Raw genomic sequence first — 16,781 nt, 5'->3', positions numbered from 1 at the left:
ACACCCCCTACTGGGGATGTGCCCGCAACCCAGGTACATGCCCTTGACTGGAATCGAACCTGGGACCATTCAGTCCAAAGGCCGACGCTCTATCCACTGAGCCAAACCGGTCAGGGCTAAAATATCTTTTTATTGATTTCAGAGAGGAAGGGAGAGAGAAGAGAGACAGAAACATCAATGATGAGAGAGAATCATGGATCGGCTGCCTCCTGCACGCCCCCTACTGGGGATCGAGAGCACAACCCAGGTATGTGCCCTTGGCCAGAATTGAACCTGGGACCCTTCAGTCTGCAGGCCGACACTATCCACTGAGCCAAACTGGCTAGGGCCGTGGTCAGCAAACTGGCTCTTTGGACCCTTGAGTGTGGCTCTTCCACAAAATACCACAGCCTGGGCGAGTCTATTTTGAAGAAGTGGCATTAGAAGAAGTTTAAGTTTAAAAAATTTGGCTCTCAAAAGAAATTTCAATCGTTGTCCTGTTGATATTTGGCTCTGTTGACTAATGAGTTTGCCAACCACTGGGCTAGGGCATGGGGCTAGGACTTGAACACACCCTCACACGCGCTAAGGAAAAGCCCACGGCCGAGAAGGGGTGGGGCGAGCAGCGGCTGCCTCGGATCGGGTGCCTGGGCGGGTGTGTCTGTGGAGGGCACCCTTGAGTCGCAGCGAAGGAGCGGTGTTGACAATGCCCTCTATGAGAAACAAACGTGAATGTCATCACCTGGCATGGACGGCATTTCCCTGGCATCTCAGGGGTGCGGTGCTTCATCTGTTTTCCCCTGCTCACTTCCTGGTTTGGAACCCGTGCGGTTAGGAGGGAGTAGAGTCCTGAGGCGTGGTTCGTGGTTCGTTATTCTCGTAAGAATCTGAGAATTTTCCCACCGTTGGTGTCGATTTCACGCCATCAGCGGTGCTGAGAAGCCCCAACAGCTGTGAGGCTGAGAAGCCGGCACACCCACTTTCAGCCAGAGGTTGGGGGCCTCTGGTGTGTGCCAGCTGCCGTGCCAGGCCTCAACCGTCACAGCCAACACCCCGGCCAGCATTATTGACAATAACATGCCCACGAAACAGTCGCTCCCGAGAGAAACAGGCCTAGACTCTGGATGTCACTAGAAAGCTTTAAGGAATTAAGATTGACCTTGGCTCGGCTGTCGTGGCTCAGTGGGTAGAGCATCGGCCTGCGGACACAAGGGTCCCAGGTTCGATTCCAGTCAAGGGCATGTACCTTGGTTGCGGGCACATCCCCGGTAGGGGGTATGCAGGAGGCAGCTGATCAATGTTTCTCTCTGATCGATGTTTCTAACGATCTATCCCTCTCCCTTCCTCTCTGTAAAAAATCAATAAAATATATTAAAAAAATAAAAAGATTGACTTTGGCCCGGCTGGTGTGGCTCAGTGGTTGAACGTCCACCTATGAACTAGGAGGTCACGTTTTGATTCCTGGTCAGGGCACATGCCCAGGTTACGGGTTCCATCCCACGTGGGGGTGCGCAGGAGGCAGCCAATCGGTGATTCTCTCTCATCATTGATGTTTCTCTCTCTCTCTCCCTCTCCCTTCCTCTCTGAAATCAATAAAATTAAAAAAAAAAAAAGAGTGACTTTGAAGCCCATAAGCCCCTTGGAGAAATGGCCTGGGCCTTGTCCATTCTCATGGTCCAGGGCAGTCCCTCCAGCACCACTGATGCGAACAAGCCACACAGACTCCCTGAGCGCCTGCCCTCACCACCGTGGACAAACACAACACGACTCACTCACTGAAACTGCAGATAAAGAGGATCATCAGATCGCCCTGCTTGCTTTCATTCCAGGAAGAGAAACGTTGAGCCTTACATCTAACCATCTCCTTGGCTCTCCCTGGCCGGTGTGGCTCAGCTGGTTTAGTGCGATTCCCGGTCAGGCCACACGTCCGGGTTGTGCACTAGATCCCCAGTCAGGCAACCGATCAATGCTTCTCTCTCTCTCCCCCCCTCCCCCCGCCCCGCCACCCTTCTTTTCTCTCTAAAAGTGGACAAAAACGTATTTTTTAAAAATATATTTTATTGATTTTTTACAGAGAGGAAGGGAGAGGGAGAAAGAGTTAGAAACATCGAGGAGAGAGAAACATCAATCAGCTGCCTCCTGCACACCCCTTACCGGGGATGTGCCCGCAACCAAGGTACATGCCCTTGACCGGAATCGAACCTGGGACCCTTCAGTCCGCAGGCCGACACTCTATCCACTGAGCCAAACCGGTTTCGGCCCAGCTGGTTTTATTTGCTTCCAAGCTGTATGTCTTATCAAATAAAGTTTTATTGAAACATAGCTGGGTCCATCACTGATACACTGTATGTGGCTGCTTTTGGCTACAACAGAGCTGAGTGGTTCCAGCAGAGATCATATAGTCTGCAAAGCCAAAAATATTTACTATCAGAAGTTTGACAACCTCTGCCCTCTTATTAAAAGCTAACCCGGGATGGTGTGGCTCAGTTGCTTGGACATCCTCCTGTGCACCAACAGGTTGCCGGTTCGGGCTGCGGGGTGCAGGAGGCAGCCGATCGATGTTACCCTCTCACATCCATGTTTCTCTCCCTCTCCCTTCCTCTCTCTCTAACACTCAATAAAAGCATCTTTTTAAAAAAGCTAACATTATGCTGACTCTATGCTCTATAGATGGTTTCCCCCACATGTTTCGTTATATAATCTTCACTGTGACCTTTGAGACCACAAATATCCTGTGTTATAGATGGGGAAACGCAGGTGAAGAGAGGTGAGGCCATTTCCTCAAGGCCACACAGCGAGGGCGGGAGGGGCAGGGCAGAGTCCACTTGGCTCTGCACCCTGCGTCTGTCACTTAGACACACATCTTGAAGAGGGTCCTGTCAGGAACCTGTGTGTCAATCACATTCGGTTCGTCATGAGCTGGGGTTCCCGGGACAGCCCCCTCCTGATGAACACGTGGGCTGTTTGCCCCGCTGCTCTGACGAGTCGCGCAGTGATCATCCTTGTGCTCAGTCCTTGGAGTTCGTGGACGAGTGTTATCTGAAAGCTCAATTCCTAGACTTGGGGTGGCGGGGTCAAAGGGCATGTTCCCGGCGGTGGTTTTGAGAGGCGGGGAAGAGGAGAACGGGAGGGCCTCCCCGGTGAGAAAGCTGCACGGAACAGGGTGTGCAGGTGTGAGTCAGGCTGTGCTGAGCGCGGGAGTCCACACGGCAAAGGTGACAGGTGATGGCACGCCAGGGAGAGTGTGGCCTGGGGCCCCGCCTGCCAGGCTGGGCTCTGTGCTGGGGGCACTTTCTCTAAAATTAATTTAAAATATTTTTTTAGTTTTGTTCCAGTGGCGGAAAAGTTAGCAGAAGGCGGGGTTTAGGCATCACAGACCCCAGGCGCATTGGCAGGCTGAGCAAAGCCAGGAAGTGCGCCCCCTGGGGGCAGGAAGCGGCGGGTCAGGGCGACACCTAATTTTTACAGCCGGCTGCTGGGAACTACGGGGAAGCACTCACGAGCTTTGAATGAAGACACAGGAGAACAGGGATGCGTTTTTACTAACCTGAAAAAGACACCCGCCGGGCTTTACCAGCCCGCCTCCCAGCGATGGGCCTTTGCGCAGTCTCCAGCTGGGGCTCATCGCCAAGAGCGCGGCTGTGGGCGCCGGGCGCCGCCTCCCCTGGCAGCCGCGTGCACCCACTCCTGCTGGGTCCGCGCGAGGACGGGATGTGCATGTGGCCAGCGTTCACAGATTCTGCCAGAAGTTTTCCCGAGGGGTTGTGCCGCCCGCTGCAGCCTCCCACAGCGGTGCGTGAGGCCGGGTGGCTGTTCCTGCAACCACACGGAGTGGCCTGGGGAGGGGGCCGGGCACTGAGGGGAAACACTCCCACCAGCACCCACGGAGCCCGGGAGCTGCCGCCGCTAACTCCGCCTCCTGCACTGGGCTCAGAGCCACATCTCTCCAACCGTTTCCCTGATACTCCTCCCCGCCTCCCCCCGCCCCCCCCCCCCCCCCCCATAGCCTGACTTACACCAACAAACTGGGCCATTAGCGTCGCCCAGCAGGACACCTGGCGTGATCTCATCCTGGCTGCTGGCTGGACCCTGCCAAGCCTCAGTTTTTACATCTGTCAAATGGGGATGATTTAAAAAAGCTGTGTCCCAGTTAAATGTGCTAAGGCCTGCCTTCATTCAGGAATGCCCTAGCTCCGTGGTTGGCAAACTGCGGCTCGCGAGCCATATGTGGCTCTTTGGCCCCTTGAGTGTGGCTCTTCCACAAAATACCACGGCCTGGGCGAGTCTATTTTGAAGAAGTGGCATTAGAAGAAGTTTAAGTTTAAAAAAATTGGCTCTCCAAAGAAATTTCAATCTCTGTACTGTTGATATTTGGCTCTGTTGACTAATGAGTTTGCCGACCACTGCCCTAGCTCATGTCAATGACTCTAAGTTCATGGAGCACAGTGAACCCTCTGAAAATATTCCAGCAAAAGGCACACATTTTTACAGTCGCGATGTGTGCATAAAGCATAACATGTTTTCTTTTAAATTCTCACCAGAGGATATGCTGGTTGTTTTTTTTACAATGTTTTGTTGTTTTTTTCTAAAGTATATTTTTATTGATTTCAAAGAGAAAGGGAGAGGGAGAGAGCTATAGAAACATCAACGATGAGAGAGAATCATTGATCAGCTGCCTCCTGCACGCCCCCTACTGGGGACCAAGCCTACTACCCGGGCATGTGCCCTTGACAGGAATTGAACCTGGGACCTTTCAGTCTTCAGGCCAACTCTCTATCCACTGAGCCAAACCAGCCAGGGCTGGTGTTGTTTTTTAATTGACGTTAGAGCAAGAAACATCCATGCGAGTGAGAAAAACATCAATTGGTTGCCTCCCATATGCGCCCTTACCAGGCGACCAGGGATTGAACAGCAACCTAGGTTTGTGCCTTGACTGGGAATCGAACCCACAACATTTTGGGGCACAGGAACAATGCTCCAACCAATTGAGCCCCCTCCTGGGACATAACTTCTTTTCTTTATAACATAGTGTAATGGTCAAGAGCATGGACCCTGCAAACAGACTGCCTGGGTTCAAATCCCAGCTCTCCAACCAACCTGCTGTGCCACCTTAGAATAGTTCCTTAACCTCTCTGGTCCACAGTTTTGCCATTTGTCAGTGGGGGTCAAAACAGTGCCTGTCTCATTAAATTGTGAGATTAAATGAGCTGATACATATAAAGCACCTAGGACATGTAATAAGAGCTCAATAAATTGTAGGTGTTGCCCAACCGGCATGGCTCAGTGGTTGAGCATCCACCTATGAACCAGGTGGTCACGGTTTGATTCCCCATCAGGGCACATGCCCAGGTTATGGGCTTGATCCCCAGTCGGGGGCGTGCAGGAGGCAGCTGATCAATGATTCTCTCTCATCATGGATGTTTCTCTCCCTCTCTCCCTCTCCCTTCCTCTCTGAAATCAGTAAAAATATATTTTAAAAAAATACATGAGATTCAGAATTCAGTGTCCTTAAGTAGTTTTATCAGCACACAGCCACATCCATGCATATCTATATTGTCTGGCTTCTTTCCTGCCCCTCCCTTGGAGGTGGTGATATTGAAGCGAGAAAGTTAGAAGGTATTTGGGGAAATCTGAGTATGGTTCAATACATCAAAGCAATTTTAAATATCCTGAGTGTAAATTTGACTGTTTGGGGGAGTCTAAATACCTCATGTGAGCGGAATCATGTAGATTTGTCTTTTCTTGGCTGGCTTCTTTCACTTAGCATAATGCCCTCAAGGTCCATCCATTTTGTAGCGTATGTCAGAATGTCCTCCTTTTTTAAAAAAATATACTTTTATTGGTTTCAGAGAGGAAGGAAGAGGGAGGGAGAGATAGAAACATCAGTGATGAGAATCATTGATCGGCTGCCTCCTGAACGCCCCCTACTGGGGGATCGAGTCCACAATCCAGGCATGTGCCCTTGACTGGAATCCAACCGGGACCCTTCAGCCCCATAGGGCGACGCTCTATCCACTGAGCCAAACCAGCTAGGGCAGAATGTCCTTTTTAAGACTGAATACTATCCCATTGCCTAGACATACCACACTTTGCTTGACCACTCATTAGTCCATCGACACCTGGACTCTCTCCAGCGCCCGGCACATAGTGGGTGCTCCACTGATATCTGTTGGAACAAATGTATGTAAACGATGTGAGCAGAGACTGTTTGCCTCAGCCATCCATTGCAGAGCCTGGCACAGAGTAGATGCTCAGCAAACACCCGCCTGCAGGAGTGTCTCTCCCAGGGCCTCCCTGACCCCGCCCTCACCCAGGGGGCGGGGCCGGCGGGGGGGGGGGTCCTCTCTCTGTGACATCACACAGGCCCTGCCATGCCTCTGGCCTTGGCCGTCCTGCTGCTCGTGGGCCTCGGCGGGGGCTGGGGCTGCCTGCAGTGTGACCACTCCGTGCAGGAGGCCCTGCGCCAGCTGCGCCTCGACCTCATTCCCAGCCGCTTCGGCCGGGAGCACCTGCGGGCCCGCGCGCAGGCCCTGCTGCTGGGCATGGAGGGGCCTTTCTTCAGGGACTACGCCACGAACGTGTTTGTGGGGGGAATAGGTGCGCGCTGGGGAGGGGAGGGTGCCCACACCGTGGAGGGAGGGACAGTGCGGTCGGAGCCAGAGGCTGGGGTGGGAGACACTTTGGGACCACGCCCCCTAGAGGCGGGGAGGCCTATCCTGCAGGGAGATAGGGGGGGGGGGGGGGTCGCTTGGCTCTCGGAGGGACCCACTGGACTTCCCTCCCCTCTCTTCCCCAGAGGTGTATCACCTGGACCCTGTGGCGATCTTTGCGAAGAATCAAATAAACAAGTTAAGGGTTGATTCTCTGAGAGGTAGGAACTAAGGGAGAGCCTTTACCCTGCCCCTTCCCCCTCCCCCTCCCCTGCGGCCTGTCCACCAGCTTCCTCCTTACTTCAAAATACAAAGCAGCCCTAGCCGGTTTGGCTCAGTGGATAGAGCGTCGGCCTGCGGACCAAAGGGTCCCAGGTTCGATTCTGGTCAAGGGCATGTCCCTTGGTTGCAGGCTCCTCCCAGGTCCTGTCAGGGCCCGTGCAGGAGGCAACCAATCGATGTGTTTCTCTCACATCGATGTTTCTCTCTCTTTCCCCCCCCTCTCTTCCATTTCCTAAAAATCAATGGAAAAATATTCTCGGGAAAAATATCCTCGGGTGAGGGTTAACCAAAAAAAATAAATAAATGAAAATATAAGGCAAACACACGAGCATAGCCTTTACTGTGTGTCTGGTAGGTTTTACAGTGCTTTACTTACAAAAGTCTACCACAGTTTACCCAGAGGGGGAGACTGAGGCTCAGCCATGCCCGAAGTCACACAGCTGGGAAGAGAGGAGGAACTGAACCGGGGACCTCTGGCTCAGACCCTGTATTCCTCACCACCACCCAACCAGGTGGGGGGGGCGGGGGGCAGGCACCACTCACAGTTAGTCCTCGGAGATTCGCCTGGGCCTTATGACAGTTCCCCAGCAGAGGGCAGCAGAGGCCCTGTGGACTTACGGGAATTAGAGGAGCTGGGGGAGAGGGGTCTAAGCCCCAGAAGCCTTGCCCACCTAGAGGGATGGAACAGGGGGAAGACACTAAGGAAGAGCCCACCCATTTTTAAAAATACATATTTTATTGACTTTTTACAGAGAGGAAGGGAGAGGGATAGAGAGTTAGAAACATCGATCAGCTGCCTCCTGCACACCTCCTACGGGGGATGTGCCCGCAACCAAGGTGCATGCCCTTGACTGGAATCGAACCTGGGACCTTTCAGTCGGCAGGCCGACACTCTATCCACTGAGCCAAACCAGTTAGGGCAAGCCCAGCCATTTTTTAAAAGATGTAAAGCGTGTGTGTGTGTGTGTGTGTGTGTGTGTGTGTGTGTGTCTGCCAGATGAGAGTTTGTGACACTTCAACCCTAACTTCAACACTGACTTCAGCACTGAATTCTTGTCAAAGCCGGTTTGGCTCCGTGGATAGAGCATCGGCCCTCGGACAGAAGGGTTCCGGGTTCAATTCTGGTCAAGGGCACGGACCTTGGTTGCAGGTTCCCCAGCAGCCCTGGTGCTTGCAGGAAGCAGCCAATTGATGTGTCTCTCTCACATCAATGTTTCTTTCTCTCTGTCTATCCTTCTCCCACTCTCTCTAAAAAAATCAATGGAAAAATATCCTCCGGTGAAGATTAACCAAAACAGACAGACAGATAAAAAAACAAACCCACTGAGTTCTTCAGCGGGTGATCTCCTGAGAACAAGGAAGGACGTTCTCATTTTCTTTCCATCCTTGGTCTGTCCTGGGATCACATCTTGCATTCAGTTGTCTTTTATGACGCTGGCATTTTTGAAGAGCCCGGGGCCAATCGTCTGATGACTATCCCATTATGTTATTGGGGTTTGGTTACATCCCCCTGCGGAACCCAAGCGGCTGGCCTTGGTTACTCAGCCTCCAGCCCCTTCAGCGGTCCAGCTGCTACCACATGGCAAGGCCCTACCATCCATCGCCGTGTTAGCACAGGCTGCGGTGCGGCCCAAGGCTCCCAATAAAGGGGGACACTTACAGGGAGGGCAGTCCGAGGATTTGAGGTCACCCACAAGGAGTCGGGCAAGAGCCAAACCTTTCTTTGGGATGTGCGGGGTTTGGACAACCCAGGCCTGCGGAGTAAGCCTGCACTGCACCCCATAGTCAGTCAAAAGGGGACAAATACCATGAGGGGCTGGGGGAGGAGGAAATACAGCAGGGACAGGCAATGAGCAGTGCTGGGAGCAGGGGTGGGGGTTGCAATTTAGAGCAGGGCAGCCAAGACACTGAAGAGTCTCTTCGACATGTGAGGAAAGACGGGAGGAGGGGGAAGTAGCCGTGAGAGGGTCAGGGGTCAGGACTGCAGGCGGAAGTTGAGCTGGGTCTGTGCTTGGCATATTCCCAGAACCTCAAGGAGGCCAGGGAGGCTGCAATGGAGAGAGGGGGAGGGAGAGGAGTGGAAGATGAGTCCGAGAGGTAAGGGGGAGGGGACGGGGAGACCCAGAAGCACCTTCTAGGCCACGGTAAGGACCTTTGGCTTCTATTCTGGGTCACGTGGGAGGGTTCTGAGCGGAAGCGTGATGTGAGCGAGCTGACTGAGGTGGAATAGGATCCCTCCGGATGTGGAAACAGATGTTAGCATGGCCAGCGGGAAGGAAGGCTGGAGACCAGTGGGAAGTTACAGTGATGGCCCAGGCAAGAGATGATGCTGGCTGGAACCAGCAGGAGGGTGGCTGTGGAGGGGGTGAGAAGTGATGGGATTTCTGGATCGATTTTGAATATTGAACAGAAAGGACTTGCTGACATGCATGTTGGCAAATTGCATGTGGGATGTGAGAAAAAGGGGTCAAAGATCGCACCCAAGGATTCTGGCCTGAGCAAGCAGAACCATGGCACCTGAATCTACTAAGATGAAGACCAAGGGTTGGGAGCAGGTTTAAAGGATAATTTTTAAAATATATTTTTATTGATATTTGAGAGAGAGAGAGAGAAACATTGATGTGAGAGCAGAACATAGATAGGCTGCCTCCCGCACACCCCCTACCCGGGATCAAGCCCACAACCCAGGCACGTGCCCCAACCAGGAATCCAACCAGCAACCCCTTGGTGCTCAGGACGATGCCCAACCAATTGAGCCACACCGGCCAGGGCTGGAGGAGAATATTGGGGTTAAGTTTTGAACTTATTGAGCTTAAGATGCCTATTTAGACATCCAAGTGGAGGTCCTGATTGGATAGTTGCATATACACATCTGGACTTCAGTGAGCAATCTAGGAGAGTGACATAAACTTAGGAGGCATCAGTATCCAATGGAAATACAATTTCAGGCACAAATAGGTATCACATGTGTAATTTTTTATTTTCTAGTAGCCACAGTTTTGTTTTGTTTTTTAAATATATTTTCATTGGTTTCAGAGAGGAAGGGAGAGGGAGAGAGAGATAGAAACATCAATGACGAGAGAGAATCACTGATCAGCTGCCGCTTGCACGCCCCTACTGGGGATCGAGCCCGCAACCCGGGCATGTGCCCTTGATCAGAATCGAACCCGGGAACCTTGAATCCACAGACCAACGCTCTATCCACTGAGCCAAACCAGTTAGGGCTCTAGTAACCACAGTTCTAAAAAATAAGTTTTTATTGGTTTTTGAGAGAGAAAGGGAGAGGGATAGAGAGATGGAAACATCAATGAGAAAAACATCAATCGGCTGCCTCCTACACGCCCCCTACTGGGGACTGAGCCCATAGACCAGGTATGTGCCCTGACCGGAAATCACACCAGGGACCTCATGGTTCATGGGTTGATGCTCATCCAGTAAGCCACTCCGGCCAGGCTCTAGTAACCACATTTTTTAAAAGGTAGACAGAGCAGGTGAAATTAATTTTAATGTATTTTATTTAACCCCATACCTAAAATACTGCCATTTGAACATGCAACCAATATAAAAATGATTTATTGATATTTTACAATTATCTTTTTTCATACCACGTCTTCGAAACCTAGCACCCATTTTAGATGAACCGCACACACATCTCAATTCAGACTAACCCATTTCCAGTGCTCAGTAGCCATGTGTGGCTCCTGGCTGACATATTGGAGAGCGCAGGTCTAGGTAATCCAATAATAATAAAAGGCTAATATGCAAATCAACCAAACCGGAACGACCGGTCGCTATGACATGCACTGACCACCAGGGGGCAGACACTCAATGCAGGAGCTGCCCCCTGATGGTCAGTGCCCTCCCACAGGGGGAGCGTTGCTCAGCCAGAAGCCATGCTCACGGAAGCTAGATGCAGGACTTTGCAAGCCATGGGTTTGCCCAGTGGACCCCGAGTAAGACCTGGTCTTGGTACTCCTGGTGAATAAAAGAGAGTTTCCTCGTCCCTTCTCTTTGAAGCGGCCGATGGGGTGCCGAGTGCCTCCCAAGGATCTCTCTCTCTCCTCAGACGGGCCTCTGCTGGAAGAGCTGGTGACTCTTAGGAGGAAGGTGACCAAGAAACTCAAGACAGGTTTAAGGTCGTATGAACTAAAAGGTGCAGCATCCCTCTCCACCACGTGTCCTCCTCGTTATCACTCCATCCCCTTCTCTCACCTTTCCCCCCAAACTCCTCCCTCCCCTCCCCTCCGACTCCGCCTTCTCTGCCCCTCACTAATATGCCTTCCTCTTCTTTCCCAGACTCATTCCTCCCTCCCTCTCCTGGTTCCTTACCTTGATCAGATCCTCAAATTGCTGTCCCAACTTATCTCACCTCAGCTCTTTTCTCTTGCAGCCTGTGATCGGAAAATTTGCCGTGAGTCCTGATAGACTTCTTGTCTATCCCTTCCTGCTCTACCCTTCTCTATCTGTTTACCCACAAATCAAGCCCCACTGTCACACCTACTCCATCTAGTGCAGTGGTTCTCAACCTTTCTAATGCCACGACCCTCATGTTGTGGTGACCCCCAACCATAAAATTATTTTCGTTGCTACTTCATAACTGTAATGTTGCTACTGTTATGAATCGTAATGTAAGTATCTGTGTTTTCCAATGGTCTTAGGCGACCCTGCTAGCGGTTCTCAACCTGTGGGTCGAGATTCTAGTGGGTCCAAAGTTCTAGTGCTTATGGATATCTGATTTTTGAGAGCTTATGAAAGTTGCAACCTGCAAAAGAAAGTACTTTGGGGGAATGCTAGACAGGATAAGAGAGCTATGCCCTAGTAACAAACCTCAAATTTCAGTGGTTTAACAACAAAAAAAAGGGTTAGTTCTCTTTGACTCAAATTCCACTGAGTTGAGCAGTTCTTCCAAGTGCTGACTCAGGGATCCAGGCTGCACCCGGGGGTAGTGCCTCCTCAGCAAGCTTCAAAACGGAGAAAGAATTGGGAATTCTGCAGGAACTTTCATAGCCAAGCCTGGGAATTGGCTCTGCATTCCTCTGCCCGCTCTCCATTGGCCAGAACTCAGTCACATGTTCTCAAGCCTACTGCAAAGAAGCCTGGGAAATGTAGTCTTCCTGTGTGGCAGGAAGCTGAGGAGACAGCTGAGTGAGCATGTGGCCAGTCTATGCCACAGGTGGCTGCAAAATAGGAATAGAGATGTGAAAGCATTCCTTTGTAGATATTTAATTAAACATGTGTTTAATTTTGATTAGTTAAATGTCTACAAACAGAATGTTGGGTTATCTGAACAGCTGCAACTTAATCGAACTCTTCCATCAACTTGTATATATTTTATAAATATATATATAAACTAGAGGCCCGGTGCACGAAATTCATGCATGAGTAGGGTCCCTAAGGCCTGGCTGTTGATCAGAACCAATCAGGTTCCTTGCCCGCCCCCCTCCTCCTTCCCTCGCTCCCTCAGCGCCCTGCTGCCGCTGGTCGCCTGCCATGTTCCCTGCCACCCCTTGGTGGTCAGCTCACATCATAGCGAGCGATTGAACTCCCAGTCTCCCAGTAGAACTCCCGAGGGGACAATTTGCATATTAGCCTTTTATTATATAGGATTATTTTGAATGTGAATCGTCAGTGCATTATGCTCAGCTTGCTCTCTTGCACATGGGACCCCGAAATTCATGAGAGCCGAGGGATTCCATATCCTCTTTCCCCTTCTGTCTTCCCACCCCCTGCCAATTGTCTGATAGCTCCCCTCATCCCACGTCTCCCTTTCCCCTTGTCCAGACATGCTAACGGAAGAGGTCTTGGACTGTTTACATTGCCTGAAGACCAGCCCCAAATGCATGAAAAAGAATGACTGTTTCGGTAAGCTCTTGTGGGTGGCGGTAGACATGAGAGATGTCAGCCGGTCCCAGTGGATATGGGTTTTGGGGTCTCCCACATGCAGCCTTGAATTCTGCCCTGAACTTGCTTACAGTGAGGCCCAGGAGGTGCTTCCACATTATGAAATTCATTTGTCCCTGCTGTTAAAGGGGAAGACTCCTCTGTAACTTGACAATGCATCTACGACCAGAATGGCAGGTGCAAAAAGGTATTTTATTTTTAGCCAATGTCACACCTGGGGAGTCTGAAAGGATATGCTTAATTTATTCACTCATTGAGATTTTTTTAAAAAATACATATCTTCAGAGCAGAGAAAATAGTACAATGGACCCCCCAATACACATCAAGATTGAATAATCATGGCCCAAGCTGTTTGGCTCAGTGAATAGAGCATCGGCCTGTGGACCTGGATTTCAGTCAAGGGCACATACCTCAGTTGCAGGCTCCTCCTCCCTGGCCTGGGCCCTGATCAGGCTACATGTAGGAGGCAACCAATCAATGTGTTTCTCTCACATTGATATTTCTCTGTGTCTTTCCCTCTCTCTAAAAATCAATGGAAAAATATCCTCAGGTGAGGATTTAAAAACAAAAAAGATTGAATAGTCATGCTGGACCTTTTCATATGCAGTTCCCTCTCTCTGTCCCACTGCTCCTCTGACTCCCTCATTCAACAAAGTCTCAAACTTGACCTCCTCAGAGAGGATTCCCTGATCACACTCTTTAAAGTAGAGCTTTCTATCAAATGATCTTGACAATGAATTTTCTCCGATTTGATTCACTTATTTTTTGGCACAGTATTTTAAAAGAAATCGGGCATCATGAAATTTCACCCATTAATAATGTGTACTCTAAAAACAAGGACATTTCCTACATAAGCACAATGCCATTCCCACACTCAACAAACCTAACAACAACTCCTCAATATCAAATAACTCCAAGTTCCTTTTCCAACTTCCCGAATTGTCCCTTCATTCAAACAGAAGTCCAATGAAAGGACTTCTCATATCACTCAATGGTTAGGTTGTTTTTCACTTCATTATTTAATCTACATGTGTTTTTCTTACTATTTTCCCTCATGACATTGACAAACTGGAAAAAAAAAAAGGAATTTGTCTATTTGCTCCCTTAGAGCGGTGTTTACAACAAATACTTTGAGCGCCCTTCAATGCCCCAAACTTAGGATCAGCAGAATGGTAGACCCAAGTCATGGAGCCCACGTTTTGATGGAGTGAAGAGTTAGACTAGGCTTTCTCAACCTTGACACTACTGATATTTGGGGCTGGATAATTCTTTTTTTTACTGATTTCAGAGAGAGAGGGAGAGAGGGATAGAAACATCAATGATGAGAGAGAATCATTGATTGGCTGCCTCCTGCATGCCTCCTACTGGGGATGGAACCCACAACCTGGGCATGTGCCCTGACCGGGAATCGAACCTGGGACTCTTCAGTCCACCAGCCAACACTCTATCCACTGAGCCAAACCCGCTAGGTCTGGGCTTTTATTTCGAACTAGAGGCCCGTTGCATGAAGATTCGTGCAATAGGCCTTCCTTCCCCTGGCTGCCAGCACCGGTTTTCCTCTGGCACCCAGGACCCAGGCCTTCGCTCTGGCCGCAGCGGAGAAGCCAAGCCTCTTCAGTCTTCAGTCTTTGCTTGGGCCGGAGCCTCCAGTCTTTGCTCCGTGCCTGTGTATGCAAATTAACCACCATCTTTGTTGGGCTAATTTGCATACCCACTCCTGATTGGCTGGTGGGCGCCATAGAGGCACAGTTGATTTGCATATCTCTCTTTTATTAGTGTAGATGAGAGATGAGCTGTGGGAGGGCTCTGAGCAGAAGAGGGACATGAGTGGACTAAGGGGTTAACAGGTGCCCCTGGCGGCCATGTCGGGAACTGCAGGGGGAGAAGCCAGGATCCTGTGAAAGTGAGGATGGGCTAGACCAGGTCAGGAGCCCAGGAGGTGGTTCAGATACTGGATATATTTTGAAGGTTGAGCCAAGAGTCTTTGCTGACAGAATGAAAGGGTGCGAGTGGGAGGTGCAGAATGGCACTCCCAAGGCCACCTTCAGAGTCGCCAGCTAAGATGCAGGCTTCCTTCTTCTCATGAGATTGTCAGCATTTTGCATTCCTCTGTCATGTTCTTGGCAAAGGAGCGAACCAAGTCCCCCTCCCACCCTGACCCCCATCCAATGAGATGCATTTAGCACTGGGCTCTTGCTGGTTCTTCGCGGAGTGGGGGAGGGGGGCAGGGGTGAGTTCACACTGGTATCCCGAGCACCTTGAAAAGTGCCTGGGACACAGACTTCGAGGAATGGATGAATGGAGAGTAAGACCCCAGGAGAGGCCGCGGGCCACGAGGTGGGAAGGAGGCCCAGGTTGCTGTGTGAGCCGTGGGTGCGATCAAGGTCAAGGAAGGGTGGCAATGGAGGTTCCGGCTGTCAGTCGACAGGCAGCCCCGCACGGCCCTGCAGTATGGCACAGAGAGTGGACACCCGGGGAATCAGGTCCAGCTTGGCATCGTCGTTTCCCTGTGCCTGGCCGTCTTTGCCTTTGGGGTCATCGTGGCTTCGTGAGTCATCCCTGCCCTCACCTGAAGCCCCCAAAGGCCCCACTGAGCCCCTCCCAAGTGGCCGAGCACCCTGAAAATCTGCCCAGAGACCTAGATGTCATTGGCTAAGTCAAATAAGGCCGATGATTGGCTGGAAGATTTTTTTGCGGGGGGGGGGGGGCAGGGGGGCGGGTAGAGGAGGCATCAGTTGCCATAGAGGGGCCTGCAGTAATCTTTCTAACCCCCACGCCTTTCTCTCCGACCAGGGCTATTACCTACAGGCATAACCGGAAACTCCTGCTGCAGTAGGGTGCTGGTTTGGGGTTTGTAAAGGGGAAAGGAAAAGAAATTTAATAAAGTCTGTGACAGATTTCTCAATGGCTCCATCAGTTCCCGGAGGACCCTTCCCCTAACGGTCCAGCTCTGGACACCAACCTTCAAGAGGGATGGACCACCTACAGGGAGAGTTTGAAGGGACTACCATTCCTATTTGGGGGTGGGGGAGGGCAAAGCGTCCAAAAATGAGGTGACACCACAGTGGGACCGGAAAGGCCAGTCAGGCCAAGGTCAGCCGAGGTCAGCGTGGAGAATCCACCTTTCCCTATCTGAACTCTTATCTGTTCACCCTCTGTTGTTCCTGAATAGATTCAGGTGTGTTTTCATGGAAATCTTTTGCTGTGTGCACTCCTGCAACTCATGACTAACCCCAAGCAGAAAGCAATTAGATTTGGGTCACAGGGTACCCTTCTGCTTCCGAACCTGCTGGCAGCTCTGTTGCTCTCTCATTCAGGATTTAGATCATGAGGATGCTTGATGGGAGGGACTAATTGATTAAAAAACAACAACAAGCCATGGCTGGTGTATCTCAGTGGTTAGAGCATCGGCCCACGCATCTAAGGGTCTTGGGTTTGATTCCCAGTCAAGGGCATGTACCTGGGTTGCAGGTTCGATCCCCAGCCCTGGTCAGAACACGGCAACCAATCAATGTGTCTCACATTGATGTTTCTCTCCCTCTCTCTCTCTCTCTCTCCCCTTCTCTCTTCCCCTCCATCTCTTCCACTCTCTCTAAAAATCAACGGAAAAATATCCTCAGGTGAGGATAAATAAACAAATAAATAAAAAGAAACCTCATATATCTTATGGGTCCAGGTAGGTAAAGTGAACATGCAGGCCCCATTCCTGGAGGCTGTAAAAGGCGCAGCTCCATCCTATGGCGGTCCTGGTGAAATGGCCCCAGGGTTTGCAGATTTTCAGATTTTTCAATAGGACCCAGAAATTGAGATTATTTTATTTGAAATCTCTCCATTAAAGTAGTGTGGGCAACTAACTTTTTCAAACACTGAAGGCCAATTCAAGACTTGTTTTGCTACCATTCTGAGGTGACAGGAAAATATCTAAAACTGTTGCTTATATACTTTATTTTAGATATTAGCAAAGGCAGT

At 50.7% G+C, this 16,781-nt stretch overlaps 1 protein-coding gene across 1 annotated transcript; it reads left to right on the top strand.

Moving 5' to 3' along the window:
- Nucleotides 1-6,350: 6,350 nt before the first annotated feature.
- IZUMO2 (IZUMO family member 2) lies at nucleotides 6,351-15,648 on the top strand (the record flags this gene model as incomplete). Its single annotated transcript, XM_079799803.1, has 6 exons — nucleotides 6,351-6,576; nucleotides 10,978-11,064; nucleotides 11,302-11,322; nucleotides 12,693-12,773; nucleotides 15,234-15,360; nucleotides 15,606-15,648. 6 exons carry the CDS (start codon nucleotides 6,351-6,353, stop codon nucleotides 15,646-15,648), a joined length of 585 nt encoding a protein of 194 aa, XP_079655929.1.
- Nucleotides 15,649-16,781: the final 1,133 nt, after the last annotated feature.

Source organism: Cnephaeus nilssonii, assembly GCF_951640355.1.
Source record: "Cnephaeus nilssonii genome assembly, chromosome: 20".
Classification (NCBI taxonomy): Eukaryota; Metazoa; Chordata; class Mammalia; order Chiroptera; family Vespertilionidae; genus Cnephaeus; species Cnephaeus nilssonii.
This window is presented reverse-complemented; position numbering and strand designations above follow the sequence as displayed.